Raw genomic sequence first — 26,450 nt, 5'->3', positions numbered from 1 at the left:
ATGGAATCCTGGGCCACATGAAGCAAAAAGCAATGGTGTGATTCGTTCTTCCCTGCTCAAATTAAATCCACCCAAATTCCAATCAGTTTGTTTCTGTGATGCTATGATGTTTAAATGCCTTCAAATTTGTATTGTTACCAAGTCAAGGAGTTTCCTATCCCTTGCTGAATTTGGTGAGCATTCTGCAGTATGTTAATGTGTGTTGCACTCAGCTGTTGGTTTGATAAAGAAAGCGAGATTATCAGCAGTAAACCAAGTAACACAAGGTAGAAGAATGTGTGGGAACAAATATTCTAAGTGCTCTTGGAATGAGGCTACCTTTTCAAATTATTGTGATGTGAGACTATGTGTTTTAGTTAAACATTTTAAGACAGGAATTTTGTTTGGATTTTTAATTTTCGTGTACATGTGTACATGCGAAAAAAGCTTCTTATACCTTGGAGGTGGCTGTGCCACCGCTGGCTCCTGGGACCCCGTGTGGATTCTGGGCTCAGACTCTGCTCCTCTAGAAGGATAGCAAGTACTCTTAACTGCCGGCTGTCTCTCAAGCGCCCACTCTCCTTTTTGTGTTTTGTTTATTTTTTAAAGACAATCCCATTTTTGGCCCTTTGGGGGGTTTGTTGTTTGTTTGTTTGAGTAGCACATCTTTGGCAACATCATTGTAATTGACTGAGTGGGCAGAGAGTCAGCAACAGGTCATGGGTTCCCAGTTCTAGAAGCAGTTTATTGAGTAAATCATTACAGCTCAGTCAGTAGCATCACAAAGGTTGCCGTAGGTGCTGTGCCCTGGTCACAGTTTGAACTCCTCCTTTCATAATCAAACTCAGCAGCCTCCAAAACACAGAGACAGTGTAGTTTGCTTCCTGTAAAACTTTATCCGAAAATGTACACACAATATAAACTCCTGTAAATTTTTTTCTAGTGGGCTGGATAGTTTGGGGGGAGGGGGAAGGGGGGGGTAAAGGTACTTGCCACCAAATTTGATGACCTGAGTTAGAGCCCAGAACCCACAGAGACAACTAATTCCTCTCACTGATTTTTCAGTGACTACACACACATACACACAAAATAATAAATAATAAGTAAATGTAAGATCTTGTGCTTGGAGAAAAACATTCAGTCTCTGTACTAGCTAAGGTGTTGGTTGTATGTTCTAAGTAGACACTCATAGTCTCTGTACTAGCTAACTTGTTGGTATTATTCTCTAAGTAGACTAACAAAGTGACTAAACTAGGGCCTCATGAATAATAAATATTTTCAATGACTTATTTGTAAAAAAAAAAAGTTTCAGATTGCTTTGTGTATTTTATGTAGCAGATTCTAGGCTCCTAAGTTTTTCAATTTTCTGATACTCAATATATGGCTCAAAAATCCATTTTCATGTATGAAGCTGTTGAATGGGATTGTTCTCTTTATTGAATCTTCACCCATCTGCCTGTCTTCTTCCACCCAATCCATGTCACCTCCTTACATTTTAAAAGCCATCTGCCAAATGGTACTTAAGTATGAAGCATTCAACTTTTTTCTTAAATTTTTGTCTCCATTCTGCGTTCAACAGCATAAGAAACATGGTAATTGAGAAGGCCGACAGTTCTTGAGTTCATCTGGTTCTTAAGATTAGTTCTTCAAAGCACCATTTATTTTGTTTTAATTTTTATGTATCTATCTTATGCCTATGGGTATTTTGTCTGCGTGCATGTCTATGTACCATGTGCATGTCTGGTACCTGCAAAAGCCAAAATGGGAGGTGGGATCCCTTGGGACTGGAGTTATAGATAGCTGTGAGTCACTGTGTAGGCACTGAGAGTAGGAATCACCCCAGGTCCTCCGGAAGACCAGTCAGGGTTCTTATGTTAAGCCATCTCTCTGTCTCCCTCATGTAGCACTGTAAGCGCAGTAGTTATACCCTTCCCTTGTATAGAAAGGTGACTTTCCTCATATCCAAACCATGAGATACTGAAGGTATTTTGAGCTGCGTATGATGGCTGGTTTTGTCTCACTGGTTTTAAAGGCTTTCTTTTCTTATTTATCAACAGAAGCCCCAGGATTCTGTGCTTCACAGAGTTTGAGATTTTAGAAAAGAGATGTACTTTTAACTCTGGCTATTTCTTTTTCTCTTTTAAAAATATTTTACTTAATAATATTTATATGTGCATGTGTATTTTAATCAAACCTTCCCCACTTCTCTCCCCTGCAGTTCCTTTCCTATCCTTCCTTCTTACTTTTTCTCCTAATTTCATATGTTTTTTCTTTTAATCTTTAAAATTTTTTTGAAAAACTCACTGAGTCCATTTAGTTGTGCTTATATGTATATGGATGTGGGACCATCTACTGGAGCATAGGTAGCCAGCCTCTTAGGGCCAGCATCCCTGAGAAAATTCACTTTCTCACACCCTGCAGCCATTAATTACACATGAAGTCCCTCTCCTCAGATGGGAGAGGGACTTCATGGGCCCCTCCCTCTCCCTGCTAGGACTTCAGCTGCTTGATCTTGTGCAAACCTTGTGCTGTCTCAGATGCAGTGAGTTCCCAAGTGCAACTGAGCCATCATGTCTGACAAATGCTGTTTCACTGCAGACATCCAGTCTCTGTGGCTCGTACAGTCATTGTTGCTGCTCACAGTGTTCACAAGTAAAACTTCCCTAGTAGGATGCATGAAGCCTTCCAGCACTGAGAACTAGGAAGTAAGGCAGCATCTAGGATGGGACAAGCTTGGCTTTTCCATGTCCTATTATGTAGCTATCTGGTATCTTTAGCAGTAGGGTTTTACCTTAAGTTCTGGAGGATATCCAAGAGCAATAGCAAACAAAACAAAACAAAAAACAAAAACATACCCCAAAACAAAACAAACAAAAATCATCCCTCCCCCAAACCAACAAACAACAAAAACCCAAGAAAACAAAATTAACCCTGGAATTAGGAGGGGAGTTGTCTATGTGACCCTATTAAATAACAGCTCAAAAGGGGGTAGCTCATACACCATAGGGGGTTGTCATTATTCTCCATTATAAGGTAGCTCATTTTATATATGCATGTGTATGTGTTTACATTTGAGGAGGTTTCTACGGTAGGTTTCCATAAAGGCCTTTAGTGTTGGAAGAAATGGGGTGAGGGACGGGAGGACAGGGTCAGAGAGGGAGCTGGGAAGGATAATAACCCTGAAGCCTGTGGCTGGCTCACAGAAAATACCTTATGTGCTCACATAGACTACTTAGTGTGCTTCACTTGCTGTGTAGATTAAATCGTGTGCTTTGCACATACCTTTAGGCTTGCTTTAATGAGATTCGACAGCTGATGCTGTTATATAAATTTCTCCAGTATTAGCTTACTCTTGATTACATGACAGAAATGGAATGTTGCCTGGAGGTCTTTGTTTCTCTGCCTTCCGGAGCAGGGCATGGGAGCTGCTTTTGCTGTTGTGGCTGTTGCTGCTATTGTTCTGGAGAATGGTGGCAGGCTTCCAAATGCTTCACATTTACTCACCATGCTGGGAAACAAAGCCCTTATTAAATCAGAAAGACCTAGTCACTTACATGTCTTCAGGCAAAATAGGACCTGGTTTTAAAGAGTCCAGACAATGTTAGTTTCAGTTCTTTCTGTCCCTCAGTGCTCTCCCAGCCAAGGTCTGAGGCTGAGGCTTTCTGTTGAGTGATGGGGATGGAGAGGGGAAAAGACAGCTCTCCCTTGGGAAGAAAGTGAAGTAAGGATGAATCAAATAACCCTGCTGTAAGAAGGGATACAGCTTAATTTTCTGTGCATACTTATGCACAGGTCAAGCTGTGTATTGTAGCCACAGCCCACGTTAAATCATGAAATGCTTGGTTATGGGATATGTGAGATCTGGTGCGTGTCTTAGCATGGCTGTTAGGAGTCTTTGAGATGCTGTCTGTTGTGGGGGTGAGTGAGGGAACCTGAGTGAGCAGTGATGGGGAGACAGACACTGCTAATGAGATAAGCTCTAGAGGATACGTTTTATTATTGTTACAGTAAATTTTCTCTTCAGTTTTTTCCTGTCACCTTTTCACCCATGATTTTGAGTTACTACTGAGAGTCTCTCTCCATTCCTCTCTCTGAGCTGTAGGGTCCCTGTCTGAAGAAGTAGTGCCAACAGGCTGTGGTTGATGGTCTGTATTTTAACTGGCATTAGCAGAATTAATTTGTGGAAGTACAGTTCCGAGTTTCCCAGTTCTGAGGAGTCTAGGTATTTTGCCCCACCTTAGACTCATCTCTGGCAGTAGCATGGGACTCAGGGGTATTTGGATCGGTGGCCTGTGGTGTACATGTTGGACACATTAGCAGATCCTCATGGACCTAAGGAGATCTATCACTCCTGATGCTCTGAAGACGGAACTGTCTTTACATGTGGTTCAATATTGTTTCTGATCTAAACCGGCAGTTAAAGATGAAGTTTTCTCATTTGAATGTTTATAAATGTGTGGGCTGCATGCGTGTGTTCATGGGTGTTTGCATGTGTGTGGGTGCACTTGCACATGTGGGAGTGCATGTGTAAGTCCACAGGTGAGACTGAGTATCTTCTTTGATTACTTTGCACTTAGCTAATGGAGGCAGGGTCTCTGGTTGAACACGGAGCACACCATTGGCTAGTCTAGCAAGCCAGCTTCCCTTGGTAATGTCCTGTTCCTGCCTCCAGAGTACTGGGACTGCAGTCAGCACCATGCCTGCCCAGCTTTGATGTGGGACCTGGGAATCCTAATTCTGCTCTGCACATTTGTGCAGCAAGTGCTTTATGTACTGAGCCATTGCCCTGATTCCAACCACGAGTTCTGACGGTGATTGACCCTGTTGGTAATAAAAGAATAAAACTTTTTTTTAAATTTGCTATTGTTGAGTTATAATCTATATCACATAAAGTTCACTGTCTTATGTGAGAATGCAGGGTTAATTTTATTTTATTTATTTTTGTTCTTGTTCTTTTGATATTTTTATAAAGTTGTACCAAACACCAGCATGGAATTCTGGAAACTATGTCTTTTAGTCAGTCTTTCTTAGTTTCCTTCCTTCTGTGTTAATGACCAATATATACTAATTTTCTTTTGTATGAATTTGTCTGATTTAGAATTTCATAAAAATATTTTTTAATTTGTTTAGACACTCCCAGAAACATCTTTGCCAAATTATGCCACAAATTTGAAAGACAAGAGTTCTTTAGTTTCATCTCTCTATAAAGTTATCCAGGAGCCACAGAGTGAGGTAAGTACATTACAGTTTGTATGAATAATATTCAGTTGATTATTTTTATTTTTTTATTTTTTAAGATTTATTTATTATATGTAAGTACACTGTAGCTGTCTTCAGACACGCCAGAAGAGGGCGTCAGATCTCATTACGGGTGGTTGTGAGCCACCATGTGGTTATTGGGATTTGAACTCGGGACCTTTAAAAGAGCAGTCAGTGCTCTTACCCGTTGAGCCATCTCGCCAGCCCGATTATTTTTATTTAAACATAAAATATAACATACATGTGTAAGGTAAGAAAATGTATATATTTGCAAAACAAGAATAAAATTAATTTCAGTGTATCATTCTCCAGAATGAAAACTAGAATCCTTACTGTATCCCCAAATCCATCTTTCTCGGTGTTCTCCTTCTGTATGTCTCTGAGTCTCCATAGCCTTGAAATGTCTAAGTCGTGCAAATAATCTTTTTTCTTCAGCAAATATTGATGTGCCTGCTATAAGCCATTACTATGGTGGACATTAGGGGCTCAAAGAGCAGTGATCTTCATCCTAAGAGAAAGGTGAGAGAGACTGAGTAACCATGCGGAACTGCATCTCTCCATGGTTTGCATGGTCGTTACCTCTAAGAGTCATCTGGGAACGTACTTACCACTGTAACAAATACTAAGAAATGGGCCTGGCCGCTGGAGAGATGGCTCAGCAGTTAAGAGCACTCACTGCTCTTCCAGAGGACCTGAGTTCAATTCCCAGTAACTACATGGTGGCTCACAACCATCTGTAATGGGATCCAATGCACTCTTCTAGTGTATGTCTGAAGACAGCTGCAGTGTACTCATATAAATAAAAAATAAATAAATCTTTTAAAAAAGAGAGAAAGAAATGGGCCTGGGATATGGTTCAGTGGGAGAGCTCTTGCCTAGCATACACTAGGTTCTGGGTTCAGTTGCATAAGGAGCAGGAGAAAACACTGAGACGAATATGGGGTTGGTGCTGTTCGCAAGGTGAGTTTGGCTTCCTTAGCTTTCTCACCTGTCTGTCTTTTGTTGTGAGGTGATGTTTTGGTCTAGACTACTCAATCTGCAGAGCTGGGAAGGAATGCATTCTTTATGAGTTACCAGGTGTCATAGCAACCACAACAACCAAAACACCAGACCAGGGACAAATACAGCTTTTCCATGTGGCAAGTAAAACAAACACTCCTAGCTGCAGGGAAGTGTAGGAGATTGGAGGTGCAAGGCATTCGCTGAATGCCGCCGCGCTTGGTCTGCTAGTGCCTTTCCTATTCTGGGACTAGAAGGGGACAGCTCTGAAGTAGATAGAAAGGAGATAACTTGCATAATTCCTTTTGGTTTTGAGTTTAGGAAAAGATGTGACCGGTTTAAAGTCAATCTCAGTCTCTGTCTCTCTGTTGGTCATCTGCCTCTGTCTCTCTCTCTGTCTGTCTCTCATCCCCACCCCCCTCTCTCAGCAGGGTCTTACTTTGTAACCCTGGATGTCCTAGAACTCACTATATAGTCTAGGCTGGCCTCAAATTCATGGAGAGCCATCTACCCCTGCCTCCTGAACCCTGGCATTGCTGGCCTGCCACGAATCTCTTTCTTCAGTGGTAGGTAACATATGTGAATCCATGGGCCTTTGCAACCAGACTGTGCACTCCAGGAGATAGTGTTATCTGTGTAATTAATTTGTGTTGGCAGGAGTATAGAGTAGCCTAGACTCTACTTACTATGCTGTGGAGTTCACTGTGAGTGAGATGCTAGCGGGCTTAGAGGTCTTCCCGACAGGCCATTAGACTTCATGTAGAATAATTTAATCAGAGTTGTGTTGGCCTTGTCTTTTCTTCACCAAGCTGCTTTCCTCTTTATTCTTGTTGCCCAGGCTTCCTTTAGAAGCAGCACTCAACTTCCAACAAGTTTGAGCTGTGCTTTCATAGGGAAATATATTCCAAAATGTCACCAAGCCATTAGCAACCCAGCATGTTCAATCACCACCGTAAAATACATTCATGTTACCTAGGCCTGTATTTCTCACATTATACAGTATTGTTTTCTGACATTTGTAAACTTGAGCTCTTTCTCCTTTCTGGCTCTTATGTGTACTGTCCATCATGATCCATAGCCTTTCTGTCTCCATTTCCTTATATGGAAAAGTGTGGCTAGTCATAGTCTACTTACAGTAGAGTGGGAATTGATCCTGTTTCTGTATAAATAGTGCTTTGCAAGCTGTAAAACATCAAACAGATGTTGGTGTTGATTTGTATCGGCTTTAAGTGAATAATTTTAATCTTTTTGCAACATGGTCTTTTTCTTTTCTTTAAATCTGTCTTCACTTAATTATGCTTTCATTAGGCAAAAATCTTTTAATTTTGGATTTAAAACTGGTCATAAAGACTTTGAGTATATTTTGATTAAAGTTGATTATGTGTTCTTACAGAGTGTCTTAAATGAATTTTCTAGCAAGGTTTATAATTGAAAATGCTTGTTGAACTTAACAAGCTTCGTGGATTGATTCAATTCAAGTTTGCTTGGGGATTTGGAAATGTGAGTGCTGGGGCACAGAGAGAGTGTTGGAGCACAGAGCAGAGCCACTTTGTTCTGTTTGAGACAGTCGAACCTGTGCTTTCTAATGCCACCACCACTGTGAGGTGGAAAAAATACTCTATGAGTACTGCCAGAAGGTGGATAATTTTTTTTTTTTAGACAGGGTTTCTCTGTGACCTTCATTGTCCTGGAACTCACACTGGCTGGCCACAGAGATTCACCTGCCCCTCTGCCTCTGCCCTCTCCCACCATCTGCCTCCCAAAGTGTTGGGATTAAAGGCATGCACCACTTTAAAAACAGTCTGCTTGTCTCGTTTGCTTTTTTTTTTTTTTTTTTTTTTGCCACAGAGAATGGAACCCACAGCCTTGGGTGTGCTAGTCGAAAGCAGTCTGTGTCAGAGCCACATCCCAAGGCCTGCTTTTAGAAGAGGATAGTTGAACTTGCTCCTTACTCTACTTACTTAGTCTGTTTGAAATAAACATTTACACTATCCATTGGTTTCTCTTTGTTGTAATTATTGGTAATAGAAAGCTGCTTGGTGTCTTGATTTAATCTGCTACTTGTTAATGAAATATGTAGTTAGTTCAGGTTTCCTTGAAAACCAGCGCCTGCCACTCTCCTGACGAGTTCGACCATGTTTTGTGTTTGATCGCAATGTATGACTTAAAGGAACGCTTGACAAATATGAGAGTTTCTTAACTTGCTTTTCTGGTTTTTAAGAGTCTTTAATAAAGATATAGATAGTGCTACTAACATAATTTAATTGGGAGTAGAGTGGGAAAGAAAAAGGCTATAGAAGATTTTAATTTATGTATAAAACGCAGGGACAGTAACCATGGCTTTAACAGTGGGTTGGGTGTAATGGCTCTGTAACTGTCTTCACACTAGGCTTCACACACATGGGAGCAAGCTGTGGGCTTGTTCCTGTTTTAGTTCTTTCTGCCCTGCAGACAAACTCTTATATGTTGACTTCTAATCTATTAAGAAGAAAGGTGGTAAGGAAGAGGCTTCCAACAGCTTAGCCAAGATGTAAGAACAGGGTCTGAGGAAGGGTAGCTGTGAGCAGAGAGTAGCTCTGCAGTGGCAGAGCATCATGCTGACATGTTGCAGTGTCCTGCCACTAGAATCTAAACCTTCTGGGATAGCTGACCAGTGACTGGTTTTACTTCAAGAAAATTAAAACATTTGTATATTTCAAACAAAACCATTTTGAGAAACCTTGTGTAATTCCTACAGTAGTGCCATCACATCCATGTTTACCGTGTCCCCTTCTTGCAGTTACTAGAGCCCGTGTGTCACCAGCTCTTTGAGTTCTACCGCAGTGGGGAGGAGCAGCTGCTGCGCTTCACTCTGCAGTTCCTCCCGGAGCTGATGTGGTGCTACCTCGCCTTGTCGGCCAGCAGAGACGTGCACAGCAGCGGCTGCATTGAGGCTCTCCTGCTGGGGGTTTACAACCTGGTTTGTATTCACAGAGTAACCATGTGCTTTTTGGAAAACTGCTTTTCATTTTAGTAAAACTACTATTTATTTAAAAGAACGAAGAGCCTAAGGGTATTGGGGCACACATATAACTATCTAAACAAATTTTTATGGGTTGAATGAAATAATAGTAATAGTAATTTAATAATAATGAGAAGAATACCACCACCAGTGGGGTTTGGTTTGGTTTTATTTTATTTTATTTTATTTTGAGACAGGACCTCACAGTGTAGCCCTGACTGGCCTGGAACATGTTACTTAGAATAAATAGACTGTCCTCAAACTCACAGAGACCTGCCTGTCTTTCAGGTGCTAGGATTAAAGGCGTGTGCTGCCATGCCTAATGACTGCTATTGTGGAATCTTTAAATTCAACATCTGTTTAAGTGCATCTGTAAGCTGGTTTTTGCTTTCACTCACGCACACACACACACACACACACACTCACACACACACACAGCCAGTAGAAAGACCTAAGATGAGATTCACTAGTCACACCTTGGAAGTCCCCATGTCTCCTGAGCATGTGCACTGTATTTAACAGTTTGTGTGACTCTGCCTGAGTATCAGTCTGACTGACATTCTGAATACTTACGGATTGTGTTCTTTAAGATGGAAAGCAGAGGCAAGGTCCTTCTGTAGACACACGTCATGTCTAATCGACTCAGAGACTATAACTTGTTAGTACAGAACAGTCACTACACTGTCTGTGCCGCAGCCATCCTGAGAACAGTGGAACTTAAATGTCGTTGGACATTTTCTATGTGGTCTGCTCTGCTTTTGTTTTGAAAATGCAACAGTGCACATGTTACCTACTGATGCTAATGGTAACTGATAATAGAGTTTTAACTGTCCTTAAATTCCTTTTATTCTGGTCTTTAAAATTTTGTCTTAGAGGGAAGAAAGGGGAGGGAGAGATGTTGTAATTATAACCTCAAAAAATTAAACCTGGATAAATTATCCTAGTAACTAAATTTTATTGTTAAAATGTTACATGCAAAAGGTGACTTTTAAGATATTTTCTTTTACTTTTGTAGGAAATAGTTGACAAACATGGACATAGTAAAGTATTGAGTTTTACAATTCCATCTTTATCCAAACCATCTGTATATCATGAAGTAAGTAGTTTTTTATCAAAGTATATTTGTTGGGTCCTAAGCTCCAATAGTCCCCTAAGTTAGAGTCTAGTTACCTGTGCACAGAAGTGAATTGTTAGTACCTCAAAAGGTATTGATCATCACCACACGGAGTGTTTACTCTTTCAGAAGAGAAGTCAAAATCACTGAAGGACTGAACTAAGATCTGACAGTGAGAGCCTTATCAAAAGCATTTTTTATCTTTGTGTAATGAGTAAGGCTCGTCTTAATTTGTGTCTGCATGTGGGATGAGTGGATAATTGTGTACTCTATGATGGAATTTTGGAAATTTAAAATTTGATTTTCATTTGTAGTTTAGTTTTAACTTGTTATTAAATCTTGAGGTGGAATTGTGACAGGCAGTCTGAATATCCCTAAGCTAAATGGTGCACCTAGTAGGCACTCTCCATGCTTTGTGCATTCTTAGTATCACCTTCAACAAAACAGCATCTCTTCTCTAGCCTTCCAGCATTGGGTCTATGGCACTGACGGAGAGTGCGCTGTCCCAGCATGGCTTATCAAAAGTCGTGTACAGTGGACCCCATCCTCAACGGGAGATGCTGACAGCACAGAACAGGTATGCTGCAAAGGCACAATTCTCCTAGCATGCCAAGTTGTTTAAAAATTGTTTCAGTAAATTTATAATGTTTAGTGAGTTAAATGTAACACTTCTGTGGATATCAAGTCATTTTAGAAAAGAATCAGACATACCTAGGTTCGGCCCTGTGCTTTGCTGCAGGCCTTATCTGGAGTTTGGAGGCTGCAGGTCTGTTACTTGCAGCCTTCTTTCTCCTTGAGTTTCCTTACTGTGTCTGTAGTGTGTAAGCCTGGTTCTGCTGCACAAGGTCAGTTAACACTCCTTTGGTTTGTCTTCAGGTTTGAAGTGTTGACATTCCTTCTGTTGTGTTACAATGCTGCCTTAACCTACATGCCCAGTGTCTCTCTTCAGTCACTCTGTCAGATTTGTTCAAGGTAAACCAGATGTCCTAGGTTTCTAATCCTGGGGTAGATGAATGTAAGACTACTAATTTGTTGCATACCTAAGTTATTGTTGTGTGATTGTTGGTTTAAAGCATTACATAAGTCAAAGTACAGTGCAGCCTACTGAGCACATAGACAGTGGTTTAGAAATAGTAGCCATCAAAAAGCACAGTCATGACTGTCCAACTGATGTAATGGTAAGTCAGAAGGGGTTATGTTACCTTCACAACAATGGCATGACAATCATTTTTTATGTTGAGGAATATATGATTGGGTATTTCTTTTTATCTTGTTTGCCTTTATTTATCCATATTTACTGTGTTCTACTTTTATGTCAAAAAAATAAGAAAACATAGCATTATGGTTTTTCTTCATTTAAAAAAATAGAGGTAAATATGTTGGTTATTGGGCTATATTATTCAGCACTAAAATATGAGTGTAAATGGGTGTTCTGTTTGCAGTAAAAGTTGGTTTATTCTACTTGCAGCTATTTTTTCCTGAGTTTCCCTACTTACTTTGTTTTTGGTACTAAGGAGTTTTGAGTTTCTTGCAATGTCCAGTGAGCTTATGTTCATCCTTTGAATTAAAGGCCTTTTAAGAAAACATTTGTGGGGCCTTGACAGAGCGCTTATCAGTTAAGAGTGCTTCTTACCATTGGATGGCTCACGGCCACCATAAGTGCAGTTCCAGAAGATCCAAAGCACACACACACGCATGCCCATACACAGAGAGACACACATACACACAAATAAAAATAAGTCTGAAAAAAGAAAATAGTTTTAAAAGGTCTTTGGTATTTGAGATGTTTTTCAGGAAATTTTGACTTTTAAATATGTGTGTGTGTGTGTGTGTGTGTGTGTGTGTGTGTGTGTGTGTGTGTGTGTGTGTAAGTGCAGGTGCCAGGGTAGGCTTGTGGAAGTCGGGATAATGCTCAGGAGTCAGTTCTCCCTCTCTCTTCACCTTTTGGGATGCTGGGATTGAACTCAAGTCGCCAGGCTTAGTGATTAGTGTCTCCACTTGACGAGCCAACTCAGCAGCTCCAGCCTGGGACTTTGTGGTGGTAGTGTTGTCTACACATAGACGTCAGTCGTATTAACTCATTAATCTGCTATCAAGTTGGGACTGTATCACTCCTGACACAAAGTGAGAAAGCAGCCATTTTCTAGTAAGTTACCTAAAAATAGAAACTTCTTGTTCTCTTTAAGTTTGTGTTGATGATAGACATTTTAGGCAATATATATATGTACAAGGAAGGAAAACAGGTCTGCAATCCCATAACTCTAGCTTTCTCTGAGAAATACTGTGTGCCTGTTTATTAATTGCATACAACTGAGATCATGCATGCTCCATGTGTTGTTTTGCAATTTCACATGACCCCCATTATTTAGGTAGACACTCCCACAAACACTAGGACTGGAATCCAGGGCTTCACACATGCTAGGCAAGCACTCCTTTAACAGGCTCTTTGCAGTCAGGCCCTCTTTGTATAGCCCTGGCCATCCTGGGCCTTTCTCTATAGACCAGGCTGGCCTGAACTCACTGAAATACACCTGTCTCAAAGGATGCACAACCACCACCCTGCTCCTAAGGAGATTTTTTAAAAGCACAGTTTAATTGCATTATAGTGGGCTGGCTAGTATATATAACTGGTTCTGTGCTGGACCTAAAGGTAGTTCAGAAGCAGGCCTCTGAGCTGCGTCTCACTTGTCGCTGGCCCTGCTTCTCATCATAAGTGTTTTGTTGCCTGAATTTTATGTAAGTTATTTTCTTTGGAAAAAAAAAAAAACAACTCACAAACCCTTCTGATTTCTGTTTAGAATTCTCTCAAGGGTGTTGTGTTTAGATACGTTGTAAACAGTATAAAACTGCCTGTATTTTATTTCTTGTATGTTTTTTAGCATTATTTTTATTATTGTTTAGCTTTTATTCAAGACAGACTTTTACTATATAGCCCTGGCTGTCCAGGAACTCACTATGTAGACCAGGCTAACTTTGAACTCACAAAGATCCACCTGCCTCTGCCTCCCAGGTGCTGGGATTAAAGGTGTGCATCCCTACATCTGGGAAGAGCATTACAATTTTTTATCTGTCTGAAATTTGTAATGGATATTTCATGAAGCTTGATTCTGGGTTATAGTAATTTTTCCGATCCTAAGTTTGTACCAAGAATTTAATCAGGAGTTAAAGATTATACTAAAGACCTGTTAATGGTAAGTTCCATATAATGTCCCCAGAGTTACTGATAATTGAGTTAATCAAAATTAGTAAACCAACCAGTGAGCGTGTGACTCACCAACTGTGTACACTGCCTGCCTTGGGCTTTACCATCTCTTACCAGTATATCATATTCAGGGAAATGTTACAGGCATTCTGATCCGAAGATTGTTTTATAGATAGTAGATTTGTTATTTCTATTGTTGGTTCATAGATATTAGAGAATCATTTGTACTTAACAAATACGTTTCCTTCCATCTTTCCAGGATATGTGTCTGTGGCTATCCCCGACAACATGTAAGAAAATACAGAGGTGTGAGCAGCAGGATACCGATTTCATCCGGCTTCATGGTGCAGATGCTAACGGGAGTGTATTTTGCCATGTAAGTGTGTCTCATATAAAAAGCAGAAAAAAAGGAGTTCTACTCAATGTAGCCATATGAAGAGAGGAACAAATTATAGAAGACAAGAGGGATACATAGCCACAGTCTGCCTCTCATAACTCCGTCATTGTCTCTGCTCCAGTCTCTCTTGCAAGGTGTGGTGACAAGTTGTCAGACTATTGACTTGAATTCCTGGAAGACAAGCACCCTGTTCAGCAGGCACTGCAGCCCAGTCCTTCTCTGCCAGCGAGAGGCTCTTGGGGAGATTGCAGTTTCTTGGGGTTCACAGACAGCTTCAGTGGGCTTACAGCTAAACGGAGGGACACAAGTGTCTCTCTCTGCACTTGCCAGGATGGTGTCAGCAGGGTTGTTATACTATTGCCATAGTTACATTCTGGGTAACCTCTACAAATCTCCCTACTTTTACCTAGTATTTTGGGTGGGAGCTGGATTGCTGGCGAGTTTTCCTCCTTTAGGTTTCTCTGTATGCCTGTCCCTCAGAGAGGGTCACCTCTCCCATTTTTAGGCCCTCCTTCAGCAATAGAACGATGTTGCTAGCTAGCCCGCCCTTCACCTGCTGTAGCACTTGGGAGAGCAGGTCCTGCACCTCACCAGGGTGGTACAGTATAACTGGCCCTGGAAATGGGGGGGGGGGGCATAGGTGAGCTAGCCTGGAGGGCATGAGCACAGGAGAGCTAGCTCTACCCCTTGCCGGCTGTGGCTTTTGAAGAGCTAGCCAGGGCAGTACTGGAGAGCTGGCCCTGATGGCTTGGGTGTAGGAGATCTAGCAGGCTGACTAACTCAGCTACCACCCAGGCCCAGATCCAGGACTATGAGTTGTCCCACCCAGCATCCACCCCATCTATGAGCTGCTGGAGTGCAAAGCTGCAGGATCTCCACAGCAGAAGCCAACAACAGGATGTCTGAGAGGAGACCCAGTGAGGAGCCTCTATTGCTAGTGTAGCAGAAGCCAGAGACCTTGAACCAGACCAGCGACTCATTGTAATGAGCATTTGCAAGTAAAGACTATGGATAAAAGTATAAAGGGGTATACCGTGTAACACACTGAAGCTTCTACAATGAGATGGGGTTTTTGTTTTGTTGTTTTCTGTGTGTGTGTGTGTTTTTTCTTTATGGGAGGGTGTTGCAAGGGCAGATTTGAAGGGATGGGGAGATGTATGGGGTTGGAGTGCATGATATGAAATCCAGAGAGAATCAACACGTTAAAAAAAAAAGGAAAGGAAAGGAAAGGAAAGGAAAGGAAAGGAAAGGAAAGGAAAGGAAAGGAAAGGACAGGAAAGGACAGGAAAGGACAGGAAAGGACAGGAAAGGACAGGAAAGGACAGGAAAGGACAGGAAAGGACAGGAAAGGAGAAAGAAAGAAAAGGAAGGTTTTTCTTATTTCTCAGTGTACACTAGCCTGGCAGTGATGGGCTGGAATGTCAACAGTTTCTTTCTTTGTTGTCCTGATCCCTGTCTAGGCAGACTCCTTGTCCCTGAGTGGTGTGTGCTATTGGGGAGGGGCCCTCAGTGTTCTGAAGCAGAGAACCCCTAGTTGTCTTAGCATAGACTGTGGTCTAGATCCCTGTTTTCCTCAGAGCCACAGTTCTTCTATAGCTGTGCCATGGGGGTAATAGGGTAATAGGATTGGCTCGTCTCTCCCCAAAAGCTGTACAACTTTTGTTCATATGAAAAAAGTATCTGGCAGGCCTGTGCTTTTCTCATGGCAGTGGCCACTCTACTCCTTCAAGCCTGCACCATCAAAGGCCACCTTTTCTGGTCCCTGTCTTGCTTCCCATGTTTCTTGCTGATGCCTATATAGGAGGGCTGGGGAAGCCCATGAACAGTCCATGTATATGCTCCAGGGGTTTGTAAGCCCTGCTATCTCCAGAGCCAGCGTTGTACTGTACTAGAATCTGTTAGAGAGCTAAGTTACTTCCCATCTGATGCTTATGGCCTCCCCGTCTTGGGCTTAGATGTTTGGTTGCTCTCCCTCAGCTCTGTGATGGGTTCATTAAAAGTTACAATTTTGAAGATAACTTGGGTTTATCTTGGCTTTCAGATGGGAGCAATGCTTTCCCTATAGAGCCTCTCTTGTGCTCTTGATGTAATTCATGCGTCTTTATTTTATTGACAGAGACCATTATATGTCTGTTGACTTGGATGACTCAGTTGATTTTTAGGACGTATTTGATATATCATTGAAAGTTGAACATATGTAATACACACATGCTGAATTTCTTATCTCTTGTGTTTGCAACATGCATTATGTTCCTTTCTAAATGGCCTTCAGGAGGCAAAGCAGCAACTACATAGGAAAGTGGGTAGGCTTGGGTTCTCAGTAAAACCATGGGAACTACATGGTAATTTGTCCATAATTGTTCAGAAAATTATTCTAAAGTATATAGTTTATTATGTTCTGAATTACTTTGACAGTGTAAGATGCCTGAAATTGCCTTAGGTCTTTGATTTCTGTTCTATAAATACTCATGTTCCTTAGAGAAGAAATGTACATGTATAAATTTTTATTTGCTATTAATAGGCGTTCAGATAATAGGAACTTTAAAAATACATTTTTAAGGAGAATAGAATGTTAAGCAATGTGCAAATGTAGTCTATTGCTTTCTTTTTTTTTTTGCAATGATCAACCTGTACTTTAATGGACTACTCAGCTAGACACTGCTGTAGTCAGAACTACATGGACAGGAAGAGTCTGAGGTACTCTTACCTGGGAATTGCACATGGTCTGTTTCACTGGGGCAGAAACCTAGAGTCAGGTCCAAGTGGCCATATGGGCAGGCTGCCTACCACTGCAGAGGGTACCTCAGCGTGGAAGGCCAACCAACTGGTACCCCAGTGGCCAGACTGCTCTAATGAACCACACACAGTCCGGGGTCTCATCTTGAGGAAAGCAGGCAGGAGGCCCAGGTGCTGCTTCCACAGGCAGAGTAGGTGTGCAGACTATGGTCTGATGGTCACGGGAATGCCTTTCACATGTTGGTACTCATGCGTGACTGGCTGTTGGCTGGAGTCAGCTCCCCTTGGCTCCCTTCTCTAGGAGGAGACTCGACATGGATCTGGTTGCGGAGCACAGCTGCTCTCAGAATCATGGCTATGGCACATCATTGGAATTCCTTGCCCATCAGCAGGGACTTCTCAAAGGTGGTGCTACGCTGGTCCACATCTTGAGCATACAGTATCTTGCTGTGTGAGTCGATGTGGGCATTAATAAGGCCCTCCAGAATGAGCTGTGTCAGCTCATCCTCCAGAGCTGCAACTGTTGTGTTGAAGGCTGCAGCCATCTTGTGCATATCAGCTGACACATAGGGGCTGAAGTATTGGGTAAGAGCCCGGTTATGAATCTGGGTGTACAGTGTCCTGACGTGAGGGGCCAGGTACATGTCCAGGAGCAGGCTGTCCTTCATCTCGTCCAGCATCTTCAAGCATGAGGCATACTTGGATTCATAGAATTTGAAGATGATGTCTCTGACCTGTGGCTCCAGCTCCAGGAACAGCTTGAAGGAGCTGCTGGAGATGACATTTCGTTGCAGCTCCTGCCAGTCAAAGGTGGCTAAGGCACACAGGCCACCATAGACAGCCACATTGCTGAGGGACAGCAGCTCTGGGAAGTCACAGTGATCAAAGGAAGCCAGAAGGAAACACTTGGCAGCTTGCTTATACTTCCATGCGGCCAGCTCAGCCAAGCCTGCAGCACACTTGAGCTTGGTGAGGATGGCTTGCATCTGGCTGTCCCGCTCTCCCGCTGCTCAGCAATCTCTGGAGTAGACTCGGCCTTGCTGACATAGCTTTAACACATGAGACCAATTTTGCAAGTAGACACAGACCTTGATGACATTGAGGCACATGTTGATGACATGCTTAGCACTGGTGCAGTAGTCTCGGGCTTGTGAGTAACATTTGAGGGCATTGCTGAGGTCCCCATAGTCCAGGTAGTGATCACCCAGGTCATCGTGGCCACACCTGATGCTCTCTTTGATAGAATTGCCCTTATAGTTCTTCAAGTCCGTGTCCAGCTTCTCCAGTTTCAACAGAGCCTTCTTCCGAGTGGCCTCCACCCAGGCTGTGTCCAGGGGTGGGGGCTCCACTCCACTCTCAGGGATGGCATCAAGTGCATTCTGCAGCTCCCTAGTAGCCTCGGAGAGCTTCCGGTGTATCTCTTCATACATGTCCACATTGAAGGTCCTCTGCACGAAGGACAGAGCCATTTTCAAGGCCTCTACCTGCAGTGGAAGACAAAGGTCAGCAATAAACTGTAGTCGCTCAATTCGCATCAGGCCACTGTAGCTGGCTGCATACTGATCCAGATCCAGGGTGGGGTTCTCCACCACGTAGTTGACATCAGGTGCGTTCTGCGGATCTTCCTGCGGGATCGACATCAATCTGCATGGGTTCCACGGCCCCCTCGGAGAGCAGCCTGCAGGCCGACAGGCTGGCGCTCAGGCCTGAGCCGCAGCCCTGTGCACAGCAGGTCCAACTTGCGGCCCAGCACAACAGGTGACTACAAGGCCGAGCTGGGCACCGGGCTGCCCCGCATGTTGGCCTGACGCGCCTCTGTTGCTTTCTTTAGTAGAGATAAATAGTTCCTCATTATGTTTTGTTTTGTTATATAGGATAAATTAAAAATAATGCTTTAACTCCCATGTTTTGCAGATACAATGGAGAATGGGATCTAGCTCAGAAAGCACTGGATGATATTATATACAGAGCCCAGCTAGAATTGTATCCAGAGCCTCTGCTGGTAGGTTCTGCACTTAATTATGCAATTTTTAACTTATCATCGTTTAGTTTAGGACTATGCATTGAGAAGTAATTCATAGCATATGAAATGCCTTTAATAAAAAATATCGTATTTAAATGTGTTTGTATGGGGCTGGAGAGATGGCTCAGCGGTTAAGAGCACCGTCTATTCTTTCAGAGGTCTTGAGTTCAATTCCTAGCAACCACATGGTGGCTTACAACCATATTTAGTGGGATCCAATGTCCTCTTCTGGCATGTGTGAAGACAGAGTGTGTGTGTGTGTGTGTGTGTGTGTGTGTGTGTGTGTGCTTGTATAAGCTGCTGGTGGTGTACACCTTTAATCCCAGCACTTGGGAGGCAAAGGCAAGCCTCTGAGTTCGGGGCCAGCCTGGTCTACAGTGTGAGTTCCAGGACAGCCATGGCTACACAGAGAAACCCTGTCTCAAAAAACAAACAAACAAAAAGCACTTGTATAAACTTTGGAGATTTAATTTGACTAACTTAAGATATTTAACTGATCGTACTCTCTTCTGCTTATCAGAATTTCAGCTCACTAATACATCTTTGTCAGTTAGCATTTGCAACTGAGAAAGAAACCTAGTTTAATATTTACCAATCACAAAGCGCATTCCTTCATAGTGTCTTGAAGTATAAGCATCCGTCTGGCTCTCTTACCCCCTATTTAGGAGGGTTAGGTATCATTATATTGAAATACCTTGGGGAAGTATTATTCTTGTGAATTTGTTAACGCTTAGCCTTGTATTTTATCTAAAAGTAAATAATGCATCTATTTACCATTCTTAAAGATTTTTTTTCCTTGTAGGTTGCTAATGCAATAAAGGCTTCATTGCCTCATGGTGCCATGAAATCTAGTAAGGAAGGTACAAGGTGTATTCAAGTGGAAATCACACCAACTTCCTCGAGAATATCAAGAAATGCAGTTACCAGCATGTCAATAAGAGGCCACAGGTGGAAAAGACATGGTAAGCACTCCTCAGGTCCGAGCACGCCTGGCTCTTTCCCATGGCGCTCTGCAGCTGTGGTGGTAGACCCTGTAACATTAGGAAAGCACCATCGGAGCCTAGTAAACAAAGCCCCTGGGTTCTCATGCAGAGAAACAGACAATGAGAGGGTGACACTTCTTGTGTTAGGCATATGAATGAAGAATACTTAAAGTTTACTTATTGCAGTAGAGCAGGAAGGCACTTTAGGTTGCCAGTCTTGGTCGCTGTATGCAGTCGCAGACAGTCTCCTGCTCAGTCAGGCATTCTACAATGCAAGGTTTTCATGTTGGAGTAGAAGTACCCACCAGTGACCTTCCATTCTGCCGGAACTCCCTGGTAAAGAGTGCCATGCTGTCGATACACTAGACATTTCTAATTTACAAATTCATTTTCATTCAAGATTATATTAGTTTTCTTTCTTACCTGCTTTATTTTACTGTATTAAAGTGTTGCTGGAAGTTAACTGCATTCGCCATGCATCCCCGTTCTTTGCCACTTCCCTCTCTTCTCCTTTAATCTCCTCCTTATTCCATCCCTTCTTCCTGTTATACCTTCTCTCCTCTCTAACCAAGAGGAGCAAGAGCCAGACGAGTAACACCACCTTTCTAAAATATGACCGTCAGCACTTCTTTGCTCCGTGTGTGCTCCGTGTGTGCTCCGTGCACGTGGTTAAGGGACCAGCTCCGCTTTCTTCCTCCTCTGCACTGAAGTGAAAGTGGCAACTCAGTCAGGGAGACTGTGCCATAGTTGCGCTCCCGTGGTCCACAGAGGAAAGGGAAAGGGAAGGATGTAACAGGTTGTAACATAGAAAACTGATCCTGACTGAGAAGGCTTGCCACTTCCCCTCAGACACTCTGAAAGAATATGCCGGAAAAGAGGGTGATGTTACTGTTTAACCAAGGGCCATTGCTGATCTACTCATTTTTAAAATTACTCTGTGAGTCCTCAAGGTCCAATAGGGAGTCATAAAAGAGTTTGTGATATTTGCTATTAGGCAACTACAAAATGCATACAAAATCCATTTAAACATGCCGAGTCCAAACCATTTCTTCAGTGAAGTTATGCTGTTAAATGAGAATAAACTATAGAAGGAAAGTAACTTAGTGAACAACCCCTCACCATGTGAAAGCAGGCGCAGATGCAGCAGACTGGGCTGCACTGGCCCCTCGAGCACTCCCAAACTCCCGCTGCAGAGCAGAGGCGTGCAAGAGCGGGTTCTCAGGCGCTTCTGCCTTCCTTCTCAGTGGTTACATGGGGAGTGGGTGGGGGATGTGGGTTGTACAATTCAAACATGAGAAATATTGAAGCTCCCTCGAGTGTGTGTGTGTGTGTGTGTGTGTGTGTGTGTGTGTGTGAGAGTGAGTGACTGTGCGGGCGTGCAGTTTTGGATTTACAAGAAAGAGATACATATCCTTTAACGAGATGGACATTATTTTTCAGAAACATTTTGTAGGAAAAAAAATGACCAAAACAAGAAAAAAGAGTCCTTCCATATATTGGGTCTCTGATGCCCTTGTGGATCTAGGTTCTGTTTTGGTTGCCCCTTGCAGACTGTCTCAGGCTACAACTTCATTCAAGTAGCCCTTGTATTGCCTGTTCCTTTATGTTTATTCAGCTTCACTGCACTTGAGTGCCTCCTGTTTATGATAGCAAAAGTGTCATAATTGAGGATATAAAAGAGAATGGACTATCAAAAGAAAAGAGGCACACTCATGAGCAGTTAGAGTGTGGGCTGCAGCGCCTGAGTTCTTACTCTCTGGGATGTGAATGACTCCCATCCACTGGGCTGTAATAAATGGTACTTGCTTAGTCTTAGTTGACTCTTTATAGGTAGGCTGTAGCATCCTTCTCAAGGATAGTTAGTCTTAATCTTTATTCTGGCTTCCTGTGTTTCCTTTGCAGTAACCAAATACCCTAAACACCTTGCACTGGGCCCCACTTCTGCAGGATCTCCTGCCTCACACACTGCCACACTAGGCTTACCTAGCACCCAGCACCCAAGCCACGTGGAAACCACATGTTCCCAGGGAAGCATTGCTCAGGAAGTTTCCATGTTTCTGCATGTCTGTGATTTCTGCCTGGACATATTATTGTTCTGCTTTCGAACAGGCAGTGGTTTCTTGTGGAGAGGATGGTTATCATTGTATACTTCTTAAGTATATAGACAATCCTCGATTTAAAAGTAGATTTAAAATTTTCTTCATATGTAAAATTTTACATATTGTATTTTCTGTAACAAAATCAAAGTAAAACATTTCTTAAGAAACAGTATGAGCCTTTCCCCTGGCTGGCAGCACGGAGGCCGCATGATGCCTGGAGTTACTGTAAAAGACGTTAACCAGCAGGAGTTCATCAGAGCTCTGGCAGCCTTCCTCAAAAAGTCCGGGAAGCTGAAAGTCCCCGAATGGGTGGACACAGTCAAGCTGGCCAAACATAAAGAGCTTGCCCCATATGATGAGAACTGGTTCTACACAGGAGCTGCTTCCACAGCACGGCACCTGTACCTCCGAGGTGGTGCTGGGGTTGGTTCCATGACCAAGATCTATGGAGGACAGCAGAGAAATGGTGTCAGACCCAGTCACTTCAGCAGAGGCTCTAAGAGTGTGCCCGCCGGGTCCTCCAAGCCCTGGAGGGGCTGAAAATGGTGGAAAAGGACCAAGATGGGGGCCGTAAGCTAACACCTCAGGGACAGAGAGATCTGGACAGGATCGCTGGACAGGTGGCAGCTGCCAACAAGAAGCATTAGAACAAAGGATGCTGGGTTAATAAATTGCCTCATTCATAAAAAAAAAAAAGAGAAAGAAAGAAACAGTATGAAAGGACATGTAGATCCCAGCGTGACCCACAGTGGCCATTCTGCATTGTCATGTTTCCGAAGCATAGTACTGTGGAGGTCACTTGAGGTCATGACTGAAGACTGCGAGTGCCTGTGTTTGATGGGATCCTGGGTAAGCGCTCCATTCAGCTCATCTCCCCATTCTGCCACAGCCATCCCCATGGGAGGAAGGGCTAGGGCTTTGTAACCATGCACGAGTGATGATGGAGCCTGGACGGAGCAGGAAAAGCAGCACTCACTGTAAGGAATCACCTGCTTCTGTCCTGACTCCTTCTGTTTTCCACATGTGACAAGGCCTAAAGCATATCTTTTCTGTTGAGCTTTGTCTTAGTTCTTTTCTGTTGCTGGGAGGAGACACCATGATGAAGGCCACGTATAGAAGATAGAGTTCACTGGAGTCTTGCAATTCCAAAAGGCTGGAGTCCGTGATCTTCATGGGGAACATGGCAGCGGTTAGGCAGGCAAGGTCCTGGGGAGTAGCTAAGAGCTCACATCTGATCCACAAGCAGGAGGAGGGAGGGAGGGACACAGAGAGAGAGCTTACTGGGAATGGCATGGGCTTTAAAACCTCCAAGCCCACTCACTCCCAGTGACTCATCTCAAACAAGGCCACACTTCATAATCCCAAACCTTTCCGCCCACCAGACACCAAGCATTCAAATATATGAACCTATTTTCATTATCTCCCTGTCTGTTCTTAGCCACCTTCCACCCTTGCAACCAACCCCCAAAGAAAAACAATAAATAAATAAATAAATAAATAAATACAGAAACCCACATCCCGCCAATTCAAAACACCACAGTTGCTGTGCAAAAATACCCTGAAAACATATTTAAGGAAAGGGGGTTTCTTTTGGCTCACAGTTGGAAGGTGCAGTCATCACATAGCAGGAGTGCAGGCAAGGCAGCTAGGAAGAAGACATATGGAGCGTGCTCGCTCAGCTTCTTTCCTCCACTTAGCCTCAGTGCAGGGCATGCTGCTACCCAGAGTGGGTGGGTTTCCACTCTGTAACCTAGAAGACAAGCATCCGTCAGAGGCCAGTGTCCCAGGTGACTCTCAAGCTCATCAGAAGGATGTGTGACTCGTGGCTGACCTTGGCTTGTTGTTGTGCACTTTCGTGTCCTTGCTGCTGTCTATCCCTCCTTTTACACCAGGCTAGAGGAAGGAGTGGGTGGGGGCTGCTCCCACTGAGCAGGCAGGCAGGGCTTTCTTTATGACTTTCCTTCCTTTTTTATCACTCAGGTAAGCTGTGTAGGCATAGTGGTTTGTATGTGTATCAGAGTCATCAAAGATTACACATAGCAAACAAAGACATTCAATTTAAGCAAGTCATCACATGGATTCTCTTCTACTATTAGTACAAACTATTCTTCTAGTCCAAACTCATGGTCTGTTTTTTATTATTTATTTTGGACCATTTAAATTACTTCTGGATGCTCTGAAATGAGTGTGGCGTTCCTTTCCTCAAGAATTGTCCACGGCTCATATTGCTATGGGAAATGTCCTAATGAAGGTAGCACCTACTTTCATCTTAACATTTGCTGGCATTCCAGGACCCAGATGTCTTCCGTCACCCACTGTCAGCAGCACCACAGTGGCCTGAAGGCCCAGGTTCACATATGATCATAATTCCTCCTGATTTCAACACAGTGGAGTAGTAACAGTAGTAACATTTCTTTTTAAAGAAATGTATTACACAACTAATTGCATGTTGACCTGATCGCCACATTTTTTACTTGGTGAGTTTAATATTGTAATGAATCAGCTTAGTTCAGTGTTGTGTCTTTCAAGTTCTTCAAGTCTCTGGGAAAGTTGTAATGACTCAGTCTGTGTCTGCGCTTAAATGTGGAAATGGACTTAGAGTGCACAGTTCCTGCTTTGACTTTTTATAACCTCATGGCTATTGTCCTTATTTATCTGATGATAATTTAACTGTCCAAGCCAGTTGTTTCCTGGATTTTGTGGTGGTGGGTAATTCAAGGCAAAAGTATATTTTTCAAACATAGATTTTTAAAGCACTTATATGTTGAGGGCTATGTAAAAAATAAAAGGCAAGTAGAAGAAGAAAAATAAGAGTACACTTAAAGAGAGGAACTTTAAGATAAATAGGTTGTAATGATAAAAATACTCAAAAAATGAAAATTCCGGTAAGAAAGATAAGCTAAGATATTTATAAAAGCAGTAGCATTATTTTAAAAAAATCAATAAGGGCAATTTTACTTAAATATTTTCTTTTAAAAAATTTTAATTTTATTTTTAATTTATTTTGTACACTCCATATTTCATTCCCCATTCTTCCCCATCCACTCTCCGACTGCTCCACATCCCACACCTCCTCCCCTCCCCACCTGACCTCTGAACTCCCTGGGGCCTCCAGTCGGTTGAGGGTTAGGTGCTTCATCTCTGAATGAACACAGACCTGGAAGTCCTCCACTGTATGTGTGTTGGGGGTCTCATATCAGCTGGCATATGCTGTCTGTTTGGTGGTCCAGAATTTGAAAGATCTCGGAGGTCCAGATTAATTAAGACTGCTGGGCCTCCTATAAAATCGCCCTTCTCAGCTTCTTCCAGCCTTTCGCTACCTAATTCAACAACAGGGATCAGCAGCTTCTGCCCATTGGTTGGGTGCAAATAACTGCATCTGACTCTTTCAGCTGCTTGTTGGGTCTTTCGGAAGGCAGTCGTAATAGGACCCTTTTACCTGATCTGGTATTGGGTGAGGGAAATATTTTCTTTAAAAAAAAAATAAAGATAGGAAGAAAAGGAAAACACAGCATGTCTTTGCACCTCATTCTGTGGTCCTGTGAGTGTCTGTGAAACTAGTGGCAGCTGTGCACCTCTGACCTTGACCCCAGAGCTGCAGGCACTGTGATTCCACTTACTGCCTGTCCTTCTCTCTCTTTTTTTTTTTTTTAAAGATTTATTTATTTATTATATGTAAGTACACCGTAGCTGTCTTCAGACACCCCAGAAGAGGGCGCCAGATCTCGTTACAGATGGTTGTGAGCCACCATGTGGTTGCTGGGAGTTGAACTCTGGACCTTCGGAAGAGCAATCGGGTGCTCTTACCCACTGAGCCATCTCACCAGCCCTGCCTGTCCTTCTCACCTGGCTCCCTTCTCACAGCTCTCTCTCCCAGAGCAGTAATTCTCCTGTCTTTATTTGTTTACCACAACCAACACCATTGTGAGTCGTTCTTCCTCCACTTTAAAAAAAAATTACCCACATGGGAACAACATAAGCTATTTTCCATTCTTTGAAAATGGTTACTGAAATCACACTTCCATTTTATCTAAGTCCCCTAATTAAGTTAGGGGACTGACAAGTGGTTGCAAATAATGAGCATGGAAAACTTTGTCAGCTAATATCTAAAGATCCACTGAACCCCCAAGTCGTCATCATCTCTGTCCCCTTTCCTCTGTGTGTCTGTCCAGTCAAGGGGGCAGTAAGTAAAGAGCATTTTGTATACTTTGAAGTGCTACATAAAGGCTGAGTTTAAATCGGCCAAAGGTTGATTTCGTTCTATAAGAATTGCTTTGTTAGCTATCCAGCAATTGTGTTCTTGGTAAATTTACATTGGATAATTTGCCATTCAAATAATAGTCCTTTTCTAAAACTTAAAATTTGAATTTTCTCAACTTGAAATGAATGTGCTTAGTTTGAGAGTGCTAGCAAGCATGAAAGCATGCACATGTTACAGAACTTGGACAGCATGTCTGTTTGCTGTTGTTCCTGTGGAGGTGGGAGGTGCCCACTAGTACTTGACATGCCATTGTTAGAATGAGTATATTTTAACTGTTTAATACCTCGTATCTTACTTCATCTTGTTAATGTCAAAATAGGAAATAGATCCCACTTGTGTTCTTGGTTATTTACAGTTAAAACCATTTGCATCAGGAAAGTGTTGACAGTAAAAAAGA

At 42.7% G+C, this 26,450-nt stretch overlaps 1 protein-coding gene and 2 pseudogenes across 4 annotated transcripts in view; 2 read left to right on the top strand and 1 right to left on the bottom strand.

Annotated features, from left to right (window-relative positions):
* Window positions 1-26,450, top strand: part of Hycc1 (hyccin PI4KA lipid kinase complex subunit 1) — a 127,194-nt gene that overhangs the window by 34,503 nt on the left and 66,241 nt on the right. For all 4 annotated transcript variants that reach the window (XM_085836514.1, XM_021161836.3, XM_029477388.2 and 1 more), the window contains 8 exons: window positions 5,110-5,211; window positions 9,017-9,196; window positions 10,254-10,334; window positions 10,814-10,929; window positions 11,229-11,324; window positions 13,814-13,930; window positions 18,602-18,689; window positions 19,513-19,672. In XM_085836514.1, coding sequence (XP_085692640.1) covers window positions 5,110-5,211; window positions 9,017-9,196; window positions 10,254-10,334; window positions 10,814-10,929; window positions 11,229-11,324; window positions 13,814-13,930; window positions 18,602-18,689; window positions 19,513-19,672 — 940 coding nt within the window. The remainder of the gene's footprint in view (window positions 1-5,109; window positions 5,212-9,016; window positions 9,197-10,253; window positions 10,335-10,813; window positions 10,930-11,228; window positions 11,325-13,813; window positions 13,931-18,601; window positions 18,690-19,512; window positions 19,673-26,450) is intronic.
* On the bottom strand, window positions 16,792-18,352 carry LOC110293936 (COP9 signalosome complex subunit 1 pseudogene; annotated as a pseudogene).
* LOC110293937 (small ribosomal subunit protein eS19 pseudogene) lies at window positions 21,973-22,509 on the top strand (annotated as a pseudogene).

Source organism: Mus caroli, unplaced genomic scaffold (genome assembly GCF_978045245.1).
Source record: "Mus caroli unplaced genomic scaffold, Mus_caroli_1 scaffold_4, whole genome shotgun sequence".
Classification (NCBI taxonomy): Eukaryota; Metazoa; Chordata; class Mammalia; order Rodentia; family Muridae; genus Mus; species Mus caroli.
This window is presented reverse-complemented; position numbering and strand designations above follow the sequence as displayed.